Source organism: Rissa tridactyla, chromosome 3 (assembly GCF_028500815.1).
Source record: "Rissa tridactyla isolate bRisTri1 chromosome 3, bRisTri1.patW.cur.20221130, whole genome shotgun sequence".
In the NCBI taxonomy this organism is placed as follows: domain Eukaryota; kingdom Metazoa; phylum Chordata; class Aves; order Charadriiformes; family Laridae; genus Rissa; species Rissa tridactyla.
In genome coordinates, this window is record NC_071468.1 from 121,165,487 (window position 1) to 121,179,847 (window position 14,361).

General features: G+C 38.7%; 1 protein-coding gene across 6 annotated transcripts in view; it reads left to right on the plus strand.

Annotated features, from left to right (window-relative positions):
- The window catches only part of SUPT3H (SPT3 homolog, SAGA and STAGA complex component), a 292,380-nt gene that overhangs the window by 15,281 nt on the left and 262,738 nt on the right, over positions 1-14,361 (plus strand). For 3 of the 6 annotated variants that reach the window (XM_054194657.1, XM_054194653.1, XM_054194652.1), the window contains exon 3: positions 8,036-8,098. The exons of the other annotated variants lie outside the window; for them this stretch is intronic. In XM_054194657.1, the coding sequence (XP_054050632.1) occupies positions 8,036-8,098 (63 nt within the window). The remainder of the gene's footprint in view (positions 1-8,035; positions 8,099-14,361) is intronic. 6 annotated transcript variants of the gene reach the window in all.

The window sequence follows — 14,361 nt, forward strand, 5'->3', positions numbered from 1 at the left end:
CCTTGGTAAAATATCTTGATTTTTTCAAAGCTGTTTTAACTTTTTACAAAAATACTAATTACTGCAATCTGAAGTTAATTGAGAAGTTTTTTTATGGATTTAGTGTGGGATTTTTTCCCCCCTGAAAACTCATATACAGAGGGAACAGAGGCCATACTCGAGATTAGTTTAGGTTATCAACAGGATACTTTTAAAAATCGTATGAGTAAAATTTTCCAATGGCAAACATATATTTAAAACTAATATGAATCAGAGCCTTCAATTTCCTACACCCTGCAGCTTGATCCTGCAGGTGACCCAGTGTTTAGCTTTGCATGTTTCAGTAATTTTATGACAGCTGAAGGTTTGTGGGTTTGGGCTCCAAATTGATGATAAATATTTGAATGATACTGTATAAAGTCCTGGTTAATTAAACATCCATACTGAAGGGCGTGTTTTTTGTCTACTGTGTTTTTTTTGTGCCTCAGCGTGCAGCATCGTTGGTCATGGTAGGCTGTATTACCACACGTAATGCCATTTATTTGATGTGCAGGGAAGTAGCTGTGAGGATTCAATTGTAGGAAGAAAACCTTAAACATCTGCTTAAACCGGATGCTTTTCTGATACCATTTTTTTTTTGTAAAAATACATACTTCAAGTAAATGGCCATTTTAGGTTTGTGGCAACGTGAATTGTCAGCTTGATAATACATTACTTAAACTGAATCAAGAGGCTGAACTATATTCAGACACAATACCCAGCTTGTGTCTGGTAACATTCTGAATTAAGTGCATTTAACGCTGCTTTTTTTTTCCTTCCCTTTGTATGTTACTTGGATATATATAATATAAATTAAACCTGGTTTCATAATTAGCTCTTAAGGTAGACTTTGTACAAAAAAAAAAAATCAAAATTTGACGTTACAAAGTTATCGTTATAACTTCAGTAATGGAGGTAGTGCAGTAATCAATGTTTCTGTTTGTTTTATGTAACACTTTCTGGTTATTCATTATATTTGCTGTAGTTAGTATTAAAATTATAGTATCCATTGATAGAGTATCAAACTAATTATTGCTACTAATTGATTGTTTCTTTCCAGACACTGAAAGTCCGTGCAGTTCTTATTTCAGCTTTCTCCAGCTTGTAGCTTATACCTATCCCTAATACAGTCCAAATGTGTGTTAGTGTGCAATAGAGGTTTTGATAAAAAACTTTATATTCCCTTTTTTTTAATAAATATATTGTTTATAATCTATTATTTCTTTTTTAACCTGTAGTAAATCATGGGAGAGACTTGGTAAGAGTTGGGGCTAGTTTCATTAAGAGTCCTTAGGCATGTCCGCCCAACTCTCGAGATATTTACAGGGTCCCTGTTACTCAAGTATTTGAATGCTTTCTCAATATTCATCATTTTTCTCCTGCCCTTCTCCATTTTTAGGGACTGGTGTGTATGTGCATTTTGTGTCATTGGTCATCTAGATATCACAAGAACCAAGTAAGGAAAAACTAAGTGAAGGACTTCAGCTTTGTTAACGCACTGGCTGTTTTGTTCTGTTGAATTAACATATTTCATTAAGATGAAGACTACATATGATCCATCACCAATCTAATGATGATTCTGTTTGTTTAGTGTCTCTTTCTCCAGCAAACAGTGGTAGAATAAGCAATTAATATTGAGCACAGGTATGTTGCATGTAGGACAAGAAGCTTGTTGACAAGAACCACCCAAAATTGGAGTGTTTGGTTTGGGAAAGTGATGAAGAATCATTTCAGAGGTGAAATTATTCCTGTCTGAATACTTTCAATGTATAAAAACCCTCTGAGAAGGTCTTTCATGAATTTAATGCAGGCTACGTCAGGTGAAGAAATCACGATTCGGTCATGTTTTTTTTTATATATATATATATGTATATTTGGAAGTACATTTATAGCTATAAGGATAGTGAATGCTATAGCTAACAAGCAACATCTTAAACATTTCTATGTAGATGGGTACAGATAGGCAAGAGATTTGAGTAACTTGCATTCCATTTTTTTAAGTTTCTTTTTCAGATGCTTATAACTAACTGGTGATGAAAAAAGTTTATTTCAGTAGTTTTTGCTAAAAAGCAAATTTGAGCAAATGTTTTAGTTCAGAGTTATCAGAGCATGGAAAAAAAACCTTGTATTTCCTTATCTTCTTTTTATAAATGCCTACTGCTGTAGTTGAAAAATAAAGTTAGGAACTTGTTTTGACTGTCTTTGTGGATCTGTGGCATTGCTGTTAGTAGAGAAGTTGCAGTGCTCTAAGGAAAACTCCGTAGTTCTGTTCTTGCCTTTGTTAATTTTCAGCTTGCAAGCATCAGAATTACAGGTAATTATTCAGAACCAATAGAGGATACAGAGCGCATAACTTCTGTCTCCCTATTTTTTATCCCTTTTTTCACTTTCTCCCTCACCATTTGTTAAAACAGATTAATAAACCACAAAACCTAACATAAAATACCTTTAGAAGTTTGTAAAGCTGATAACTAGTGACTGCCAATTCTATTGGGACGTGGTGTGTATTTCATGGTACTCAAGAAAAATGGGGGAAAGTGAGTTAGGCTTTGTCTTTGTGTTGCTAGTGTTATTTCCTCTTACTAAGATTAACCTGGTATTTTTGATCTTTCTAATGCTACTGATTGTGCTGCATAAATTGCCCGGAGGAAAGGGATGGAAAAATACTGCGCGTGTGTGTGTGGAGTGTAAGAAACTAAACCAAATGGATGACTTCCCTGCTGAGCTTTATACAATGCTATGCGTCTCCTGTTCTTTTTATTTCCTCTTTTGCATCAATTACTTCTGGGAATATAACACGGAACGTTATGGAGAATAACATCCATGTTGCTGACCATGAAGGCTTTCTGCTGAAGTACTCTTCCAGTAATAGTTTCTTATGCACTGGGGCTTCACTGTGTAATGGAGCCAACTTTCATGCTCATTCCCATTTCAGTATTTTCAGTAATATTTGACAGTTCAAACTGTCCAGAAGAGAGCAGTTCTAGACCTCTGGTCACTCATGGGGCGTCTAGGTTGAGCATACTTTTATTTTAGACTCACAGGCATTGCATGGTATGAGTGCTTATTTTTTTTTCTTTCCTATATACAATGTGATCTTATAAAATCTACTCTTTTTTTATTGTCTGTCTCAATCTTGTCAATCAAATAAATTATTTTTAGAGATTAGTGTTTGTAGAACTCTCTTCTACTTATTTAGGATTTCTCATCCATTCTCAGGTGGCAATATCTTAAGAAATAACATTCTAAATTCTTCCATGTGAAATGGAATTCTCAAAAGTAGGCTCTCTGAACTAATCTTTTCTCAAGTGATGTATTTGGATAATCCCTGCTGACTTGAGTTGGAGTACAGTTTGTTTGGTACTGAATGCCCTGGAAAATCTCACTGATTTCTTCTAATATCAGATGTTAAATTTATTTTCAAATACAGAAATGCAAATTCTGTTCCATAATAACAGTGCTTACATATGCTAAAATAGTGTTTTCTTGTCCGTTAGAAAGTTCAGGGAACTTGTTGCTTGCTGCTGAAGACGTGCACACCATGTGTAATGTTAAAGAAATACTGTGATTCATGCAGCTGCGCTTTGCCAGATTGGCTTGTGTTTGTTTGTTAATCCAGTTTTCAATATCAGAATAATTATAATTCAAGTAATTTGAGTCATTCGGATTACAAGCTAACTAAAATAACCTGAAACACAATATGCGTTTTGTGCTGTTGGTGAGACATAACTTACTGTTGCATATTTTACCTAAAGTATTTTATTACATGGTGTAATAAGATAACTTTTAAAAGACATTTTGTCTGACAAGATTTTGGACAAGAGCTAGAAATCATTCTTTTTAGCTGTTGCGATCAGCCTGCTACTTGGTTTTTGATAACCACCTAATTTTGTTACGCTAGTCTTCAAAACGCGAGTGCGGTGTTTTACATCTCTTTGCGATAATGGGTTTTGTTGCTGGTAAATCTAGTTCACAGTTGTTAAACCATGGCCGTGGTTATTTTGTGCTTTATGATTACTTTTTTTTTTCTATTATACCAAAGTGTATAAGCTTGACTCGCCCTTGTGAGGCAGATATAAGCATAAATACAAGCGCTGCTGTTCCTCATGAGGTTTCCCCTCATGCCAGGGACAGTTCTTCCACAAGACTTTTTAGAGTATTGGCTTTCATACGTCTTAGGTTTCTCAGAATGCAGAGCCCAGGCAGACCCTGATTCTACTTGAAACCAGTAAATGATTATAGTGACTAGGAAGTTATGCTGAACAGACAGGCTAGATGATCGTTTTTAATAAAATGGCCCAGAATTTATATAGCATGCAACACACAATGAGCATGTGCTTGAGTCGAATATTAATAATACTTTATTTTATCTTACTGTATGATGAGGTATGGTAGTACTCACATAACCCTATTATGACTGTTATCTTATGGTTTCAGTTGGTCATATGCTTATCCCTCTCTGCTTTGAAGTTGATCAGTAAAATCATCTGACTTTGGATAGTTCATTTGGAATGATAGTGGAAGAAAACAGCAGTAATGACCTGGCTGAGGGAGCGCTCTGGTTAACCAAACTGTAATTTGGGATTGTAAAGAATTTCTCTATTCTGTCCCATACTTGTTTACCATATTTGAACCCAGAATTGTGCTGAGATTGCATTGTTCCAAAATAACCAGTTTAGCCTACCAAGCTGAAATCCTTCTCTGCAAACATGGATAGAAGAGTTTTTCCCTCCCTTTAGCAGAGAGACAACGGAAGGGCAGTGGCAGCAGATGTGGCACTTGCTCATCAAATAGTGTGGTGCTTTTTTGTCTACCTCGTTAAATACATCAGGCACGAGCCGTACAACATAGAAAAGCAAAACTTAGTTCTGTTCCTAGTTTTCTAGGTAGGACGAAGTACAGGAAGGACATTCATCAGAGACAGAACTTAACTACAGCTCTTTCTGATGCTGGTGTGATATTTTTAAGCTTTTAAAGGCAGAGTCTCTTCTGTGCACAGAGCTTAGTGGACCAGGCTTTTGCTGAGGAGGCCTGAAGGGGTTCTCGTGACTGGTGGTAAAAAATGCAGGAGCTGAAAATTGAGAGAGTTTTAGACCTATTTGAAAATTCATTTTTTCAGGCTACCAGATTTCTGTGCTGCGTTTTAAAGTGTAGTTATGTTAGACCTCCCTCTTGTAATAATGCAGTTTTCATTTCACCTTTCAGTAACACTCAAAAGACAGCCTTATTAGTGTCAAATATTGTGTCTGAAATACACTGATTTTATCTCTTGCTTCTCTCTCTCTTTTTTTTGTGTGTTTTTTTTGTTTGTTTGTTGTTGTTGAGTATCCTGTCCCTGCTTATGAAGGGGCCAAAAGGTGATGGGGGATCTTAAATAACGTTTGGAGTAGCACCCGGGCAGTCTTCTACATAGAGCAAATAAATCGCTGATTCTCTTTACAGACTTATGAAGGAACATCCTTGTCACTAATTTCAAAACTATATTCATACTCAAAGTGCTTGCAAAAGAAAAACATGAAGGATGTTTTTGAGGAAAGACTGGAAAGGTTAATCTGGATAACAGTTTTTTCTGTAAACAAAATTAACTGAAGTCTAGCGTTGGTCTGGCTTATGTGTATCTCGTGGTTCTGCTCTACTAGTACTATATTTTTTTCTCTTGCCAGTTCAAAGTTATTGTAGGTTTTGCAGTTAATTTGTGAAATTAGTTTTGATAAGTATGAGAAGAATTCCTCTAAGTAAGGTTACGATGCGTACAGTTCTACTCAATTTGTTCTAAGTTACGTACAACTTCTCTCCCCTTAAAGGTAAGGGAAGTAGGCAGAGCAAGAGGCCCCCCTTGACTTAACTGCAAGCTGAGAGAGCTGGCCGATGTCATCGTGAGGATGCTCTCCATAATCTTTGAGAAGTTGTGGAGATTGGGGGATGTCCCAGAAGACTGGAATGAGGGTCCAGGAAATTGTAGGCCCATCAGTTTTACTTCAGTCCCTGGGAGAGTTATGTAACAAATAATCCCGGGGGCTACCACAAGTCAAACAAAGCACATGATTGGGAAGAGCCAGCATGGATTCACCAGGGGCAAACTGCTTGACAAACCTGATCGCCTTCTGTGACAAAGTAACCTGCTCGGGTGATGTGGGGTGAGCGGTGGACATTGTCTACCTGGATTTCTCCAAGGCTTTTGACACGGTTCCCCACAGCCTCCTCCTAGAGAAACTGGTGCGTTACAGTCTAGACAAGTGGTCTGTGCGGCGGTGGTCAATAGCTCCTTTTCAAACTGTCAACCTGTCACAAGGGGGGTCCCCCAGGAATTGATACTGGGTCCAACACTGTTTAACATCTTCATAAGTGTCCTGGATGATGGGATCAAGCGAACCCTGATGAAGTTTGCTGATGACACCAAACTGAGTGGGGAAGTGGACACTTTGGAAGGGAGAGTCACCCTGCAGGATGACCTGGATAGGCTGGAAGAGTGGGCTAACAAGAACCTTATGAGGCTCAACAAGGACAAGTGTAAGGTCTCACACCTGGGAAAACAATCCAGGAGTGCAGCTGCAGGCTGGGATCTACCTGACTGGGAGCAGCTTTGTGGCAAGGGACCTGAGGGTCCTGGTGGACACCAAGGTCAGTATGGGTGGACACTGTGCTGCTGTGGCAAAGGAGGCAATCAGGGTGCTGGGCTGCATCACCAGCAGAGAGAAAGAAGTCATTATCCCACTGTATTCAGCACTTGTCAGGCCCCGCCTGGAATACTGTGTTCAGATTTGGTCCCCGCTGTACAAAAAAGGTGTGGCCAGGCTGGAGAGGCTTCAGAGAAGGACCACCAAGATGATCAAAGGACTGGGAAGCCTGCCATATGAGGGAAGACGGAGAGAATTGGGTTTTTTCAGCCCTGAGAAAAGAAGGCTTAGGGGAGACCTTACCACCACGTTGCAGTATTTAAAGGGTGGCTACAGAGAAGCTACTCCTTTTTACAAGGAGTCACATGGAAAAGACGAGATAATGGGTACAAGTTACTCCTGGGGAGATTCTGATTGGACACAAGTGTAAAATTTTTCCCAGTGAGAACCATCAGCCATTGGAATAATCTCCCCAGGGGAGTGGGGGATTCCCCAACATTGGATGCTTTTAAGGTTCAGATGGACAGGGTGCTGGGCCATCTGGTCTAGACGGTGTTTTTGCCAAGAAAGGTTGGGGCAAATGATCCTTGCGATCCCTTTCAACCTGTTATTCTATAATTCTGTGATCCTAAATCCGGTGTTTGAAACTTTGTTCTGAATTGAAGTATTTTAAGATATATGGTTCCAGGATTCCAAGCTTAGATTCCTGAAACTTCAGGTTTTGACAAGTTGCCTTAAGGTATCATTTAATACCTAAGTAAAAAGACTTTAAAATCTGGAAATGATCTATCCTACTTAAGTGGTGTAACCAAAAACCCATTAAGAGCCATAACCTAATACGTTATTCAAGTTCATCATTTTCTACTCTTTTCCCCAGTGTAATAATTTGCAATACGTTAGTTCTAGCAGACTGAACCTGGAAATCTAGTTTAAATATAGCGAGGACTGTAACTGGCAGACGTGTTTGTTCTTAACTGATGAAGTCTTTAAACTACAGCTGCTTGCATAACTTGCAATCTCAATTTATTTGTTTTAGTCACTTTTAATTTGACAGTGCAGATAGTACGTGTCAGCGTGCAGTGTTGTTACAGAACATTATTCATCCATACAGAACAGTACGATAGACACTCTAATTACTATTGGCTTTTTCATTCTTCTGAAGTCATTCCGCCCTGTGGAATTATTTCCAGTTGCATCAGATAATTTATTCAAAATTTACAGTGAGACTGCACATGGGTGACCGGAGTTAGAAGGAGCAGAAGGAAACTCTGCAGGCTGCGCTGTGTCGTAGGTAGCTGACTCAGAGGGTCTCTCATCTAGGTGCTGTTTCTGGCTCATTCAGCTATCTCCTCCGTGCCTTTGGAGAGCAATACTTGTCTCTTTTTTTTTTATTTTCTAAGGCACAAAGGCTCTATAATCCTTCCCAGGCTTTGCTGGACTGATGCTGAAGTCTGCCTCCCCTGGTACGTGGCTGTCTCTTCGGAGGTACAAGATAGCCCTTAGCGGTTAGAGCAATGTGTTTATGTGTTTTCCTGTATCATTCTGAGTTCAACACAGTAATTTAGATTATGACGTTCTCCCTAAATTGGTCTGCGAGGTGATTAGTTTATCCTCAAGTCCCACACTGGCTCTGGGACTTACAATAAACCAGCTAAATAATGATAGATGGAGTAACTTCTACTCTTGCATAGTTTCTAGCACTTTATAAATAAGTAACACCATCAATTTTTTTGAATACTACAAAGTGTACAAATGGCTTTATCGTACTCTTAATTTCCATCAGATTACTCTGCTTACTCTTCCATTTGATTTCGTTATATATATATATCCTATATATAAATATATAGGATACTACGTATGAAATCTCACTCTTTTTATTATTTTTAAGTTGATTTTAAATCCCGTAGACCAGTATTTGATGGTTTTTTTGTAGAACCTTCTAGAACGATGCACTAAGGCATTGCAGTGATTAGAAGGGAACCCACCCTCCCCTCCATAACTCCTGTGCCTGTGGAATACCGGAATACCGTTCCTTTTAGCTTGGTTTTAGAAATGGTAAATAATAATTCAGCAGTTGTGATAGAACTGGATGGCAGGAGTGTCAATAACACGAATGGCTGAGTGGGAGGTGGGTGGAGAAAGGACGAGGAGAATAGCCTAATGGCATGTCACTGTCAGTTTATGCTGCAAAATGTTAGCAATGATGAGCTTTTTAGCTTTAAAAAAAAAAAAAAACACTACCCAGAAGAAGTAGTTTATGCTTAAAGTTTCTTTCTTTTTTTTTTTTTTTTTAACAGAAAACTCTGAGCAAATAACTTATTTGCTCTCCTGATTTGGTGGTGGTGACTTTTTTTCTGCTTCAGTTTTTGAACAGAAAGCTATAAGCACTTTATGGTGTTAAAAAGCAGCAGCTTCTGACCTAATGTACCCTTCTCCGAACGATAATGTTTCTTTGTTACTTATTTTTAGCTCAGATTGTTTTTCTCCCCTTTCCCCCAACATGATTTGTACAACCTTTAGAAAATTGAGTAGTTGTGGTTTTGAATCATCCTTCGTTTCTAGACTGAATGAGTATTTCTGAAGAAGCACTGGCTTGCTTATGAGTGAGCCTTTTTCTTACTTAAAAAGGCAACAGCCGTGACACAGTCTTACCCCCTGAAAAAGGGAGATGCAGTACTACAGGCCCTCAGTAGACTGTATTGTGACCCTGGAGAGGACAATGTGTTAAGTACTTATTTAATTTTGTCCCAATGCTATATTGCTAGCAGATGTCCTGTTGTTCTCCTTTAACCGTGATTCAGAGTCATTTGGATACAATCTCTCGAAGGAGTATATTTTGGTCCTGCAATAAAGCGTGACTATCCATTTTGAAGCTATAGTAATCCTTCATTGTGAATCAGGCTATACTTGACTCCTTGTTTGTGTGCAGAGCCTCCAGTGTATCTAGGACAAGTCGAAGCACTGTTAGTTGTGCTTTTGGTGAAGTACAGCGCGATAGCATGAACATCTGATGTGTACACAGCGAACAAAAAAATAAAGCCTTACAGGAATAAATTTGAATTCCGCAAAGTATAAATGATGGGAGTGGGAGAAAACAAATAATGAATTTCATGGCAAACTAATTTTTTTCCTATTAAAAAAGTTAATACTTTTGTATTAGAAAAAATTCCTGTTAATTCTAGAAGCAAGGCAGCTCCCCTCTAAACCAAGCTTGTAGTTTTCAGTTGTTGTGTAGTCTCTATATTCCGAGTTATTGATGGGAAATCGAGAACCTGAGCGGAAGGCCTATGCTTTTTTGTGTGCTCGTATTATGTGGGTTTTCATTTAAATGAGTATGCGCACACACACTCACTCTCAATAGTTTGGCAGTGTTTCTGCACCAGTTAAGTAATAATACCAGCAAACGGAATCATCGGAAAATTTGGGTTGGAAGGGACTTGTGGAGGTGATTTGGTCCAACCTACCTGTTTGAGACCTTAGATCAGGTTGCTGCATGACTATATGAGAAAAATGTGTGTTTATTTTATAGTCTACTTTGTTTAACTGCTACAGCCTACAGTAGTAAACTGCTTTTCCTAATATAGCTAAGCTAGTGTAATTACTCTGGGAAAAAACTTTTAAATGTAGACTAGACCTTAATATTAAGCAGCATATAAAATCACTAAATAATGTTTTATTTTGATTTTCTGGAAAGTCCCTTTCACTAAAGAAAATATATAGCCTTTATGGAAGGTATGTATCAATGTGGTTTAATATCTGACTCCATACCTATGACTACTTTTCCTGCTAGAGTGCAAAGCTACTGCAAATGTGTTTTTTAAACTGTAGACATTGGAGTAATTCTGCGTATTTCCCTGAGAAAATAGGATTTAAAGTTAACACCCCCCCAGCCCAAACACTATTAACTGTTTCTAATTTCTGGAGAACACGTGCAAAAAAATCAATAATTACTCTTTTACAGACCTGCTTCTCAGTTATGATAAAACATTTTGTGTTGCTGATAAAACCTAAGTTTATTTTACACAGCCATTGCAGTGCTGAAGGTTGCTATGAAGGAATTTTTCTTTTTTATTTCAAGTAACAAGTTTAAGTAGGCCCAGAGACTTGATAAAGTATTTGGAAAGGATGAAAAAATACCCTTCAATCCCTTCCGCTTTTTAGGGGAATAAAGTATGCATGTGTGTCCAGTAATCTCTGGCTGTTTCTTTGTATGTGTGGTGTGTGTATATGCTTGTATAGAACTGTAACATCTTGCTGACTTAATCTATTTGTCTAGCTATCTAGGAAGAAACGTAGGAACAAAAAGTTAGGGTGCAGGAATAGGCTGATCTGTGAGAATGAGTTTTCTTAACATCCTTCCACCTCTCAAAAAAGCTACCTAAATTACTTAGCGTTTTGTTCCTCTCTTAGTAACTTTAAATTGAACGCGTAACTGTCTAGTTGGCAGATTCGCTACAGCCAGATCTCTCGCCTACGTGTTTCATCTAGTAATTTGGTAAGGCAGTTCAGTCAATAGCAGTGAAGGCTGCTGAATAACTTTGTCTCTTGATGTACAGCCTCAGTGATGAGGACTTCTCTGTAGTATATTAGGTAGTATGAAAAATTATTATGTGGCTTTTTTTTTTGGCAATTTCTGCATGTTTATGTGCGTGTTTACAGAGTTCAGAGAAGAAACATCTGTTAGTTGTGGTGTGCTGAGATAAGGGAGTGATTATTCATAGAATCATAGAATCATCATGGTTGGAAAGGACCTTTGAGATCATCGAGTCCAACCATACACAAAGAAAACCCAAACCCCTACAATCTCTGCCACTAGAGCATGCCCTGAAGTGCCAAATCTAGACGTTTCTTAAATACTTCTAGGGATGGTCACTCAACCCCCTCCCTGGGCAGGCTGTTCCCGTGCCTGACCACTCTTTCAGTAAAGGAATTCTTCTGGGAGAAGAGATCAACACCCACCTCTCTCCAGCCTCCCTTCAGATAGTTGTAGAGGGCAATGAGGTCTCCCCTCAGCCTTCTCTTCTCCAAGCTAAACATGCCCAGCTCCTTCAGCCTCTCCTCATATGACTTGGTCTCCAGACCCGTGGAGTCTTTACTTTTTATACTTTAATACATCATCCTTGTAAAGATTGCCCCTACTACAAGAAAGATATGGATGTGATGGAACATGTCCAGAGAAGGGCCACGAAGATGATCAGAGGGCTGGAGCACCTCTCCTATGGGGACAGACTGAGAGAGTTGGGGTTGTTCACTCTGGAGAAAAGAAGGCGCTGAGGAGACCTTCTAGTGGCCTACCAGTATCTTAAGGGTGCCTACAGGAGAGCTGGTGAGGGACTCTTTAGGATGTCGGGTAATGGTAGGACTAGAGGGAATGGATTAAAACTAGAGATGGGACGGTTCAGACTGGACGTGAGGAAGAAGTTCTTCACCATGAGGGTGGTGAGACACTGGAACAGGTTGCCCAGAGAGGTGGTGGAAGCCCCATCCCTGGAAGTTTTTAAGGCGAGGCTGGACGGGGCTCTGAGCACCCTGATTTAGTGGGAGGTGTCCCTGCCCATAGCAGGGGGGTTGGAACTAGGTGATCTTTAAGGTCCCTTCCAACCCTGACCATTCTATGATTCTATGATTGTATGGCCATAGAATTGCGTGTAACTTCGTGTTACAAGCTTTGATGTAAGAGAAGCCAGTTTTCTTTGTTACCTTCTAGGAGGGAATGTAAACTCTTTTAAGATGGTCATAGCAGTCTTTTGCTTTGTTTTTAATGCGCAAAAATATTTTTGTTATCTGTTTAACTTCCTAAGCCTCTACTGATGTACCAGTGATTCCAATGTAGCTTTTGATAGTGGACAGGTCAGTTGTAGAAATGAAGTTTTATGTAATTCTGAAACATGTAATACAAATCGTGTAATTAAATTTAGCTGTATGCAAATTAACTTTAAAAATTAGAATCATAGAATCTTCATGGTTGGAAAGGACCTTTGAGATCGTCAAGTCCAACCATACACACACAAAAAACCCCCCAGACCCCTACAATCTCTGCCGCTAGAGCATGCCCTGAAGTGCCAATTGTAGAGGTATAAACGCTGATCGTCTCTGAATGCAGTGTATTACGAGAGTTACAGAAATGCTGTTGGTCCTGGACTAGGCACTTCTCAGTTGTTTATACCTACTGAAATGAAATTGCAAGTAAGTAGCCCTATGTAGTGAGTACTGAAAATCTACTAAACTGAACCAGCTTTAATACATGTTAAGCAGGGCCGCGTGCATACCTGGTGCCTTGCAAGAGAAAGGCTCTGTAGATAGTTGGCAAACTTCTCTATCCTCTCTTTCTCTATTAAATGCCAGTTCTGTTCCTTCAAGAATGAGACTCTCTTTTGGAAAGAAATGTATTAAAACAAGCTCTGGCTGTGAGTTTGCGCTGGCAGGATCTTCTACTCTGCCTGCCCAGGTAGGACCCTTCACGTTCTGCTCCAGTTACGTGCCTAGTGCTGATTTTACAGTCACAACTCAGTCTATCGGGTCCTCCTGTGGTTCAGATGAGTGTTTCAAAAGGTAAGCGATCGATATATAGAAGGAGAGATGAAACTCTAGGGGTTATTTTTGAAAAAGTTCTGCCATGTATGAATAATCAAAGTCAAGTATATTTCTGGAGCTGGCGTTAGGATGGCAATATTTGTCTTTGAATTCTTAAGACAGATAAAAATCAAAAGCCTACACGAACCAGCTATTTTTTTAATGTTTTTATTAATCCAGAAAAATAGTCCAAAATTTTGAAAATTGCTTATTTAAACATGGATTGAGAAACTATATACGGGGCACTTAATTTCTTTCTTAAAAAGACATCTCCGTGTAGTAACATAGGGTTTGAGGGAAAGATATTAATTGATTTATCATTATGATCCTTTAGAAACAGCAAAGTCATAACACTGTTTTATCAATTGAAAATTGAGGCCCTGGGGAGGAACTCCTGGACACCATTTAGTTTTAGCGGAGACTCTTGTTGTCTTCTTATCCGTTTTAATAAATGTTTCTTTAGTCAGATTGATGTAGGCAATATAGCAAAATGTGTTTGATGTCCATAAAGACGTCTGATTTTTTTTTTATTGGCAACACTTCCCTCCATTCATACACAAGTGACGATAGTTGTCTTACTACAAATAAAATAGGAATTAGACTTTTTTTTTTTTATCATTATTTGCTACATGTAAGCTTGCCATGTGGCTTTCCATGCGTGCCATGTGTTTCTTGTATAAGCGTCTACTATTAAAGTCAAGTGCCAGTATCACTAACAATTGACATGCACTAGGATGAAGAGCTGACATCTCCAGCCGATGAGAGCCGTCATTGCTGCTGCTCTTTTGGTACACCCTTGTTGCTTATAAATGGGGGATGATAAAGGCACGAAGAACAGTTGCTGCTACTTTAATACTGCAGGAGAGGTAACATTCATGTGTTTCTCTGTTTTTGGGGTCAGTGAAAGACTCCTTTCTTATTGTAGATTAAACAAAAAAAGAAACTGGGAATATTTTAGTGCAGATTGGAAGAACATAGCTATCGCTCATGCAGCTGAGACATTCGAAGAGCAGTCCATCTATTACAGCCAAAGCAAAAGAAACATTTTTTCAGGGAATTTTAAAAACTTAAAAAGAAAAAAAAAAAAAAAGAAGTTTTTAGTTTTTGTTTGTGGTTTTGTTTTTCTTTTTGGATTGAAGGAATGGGTGAGTAT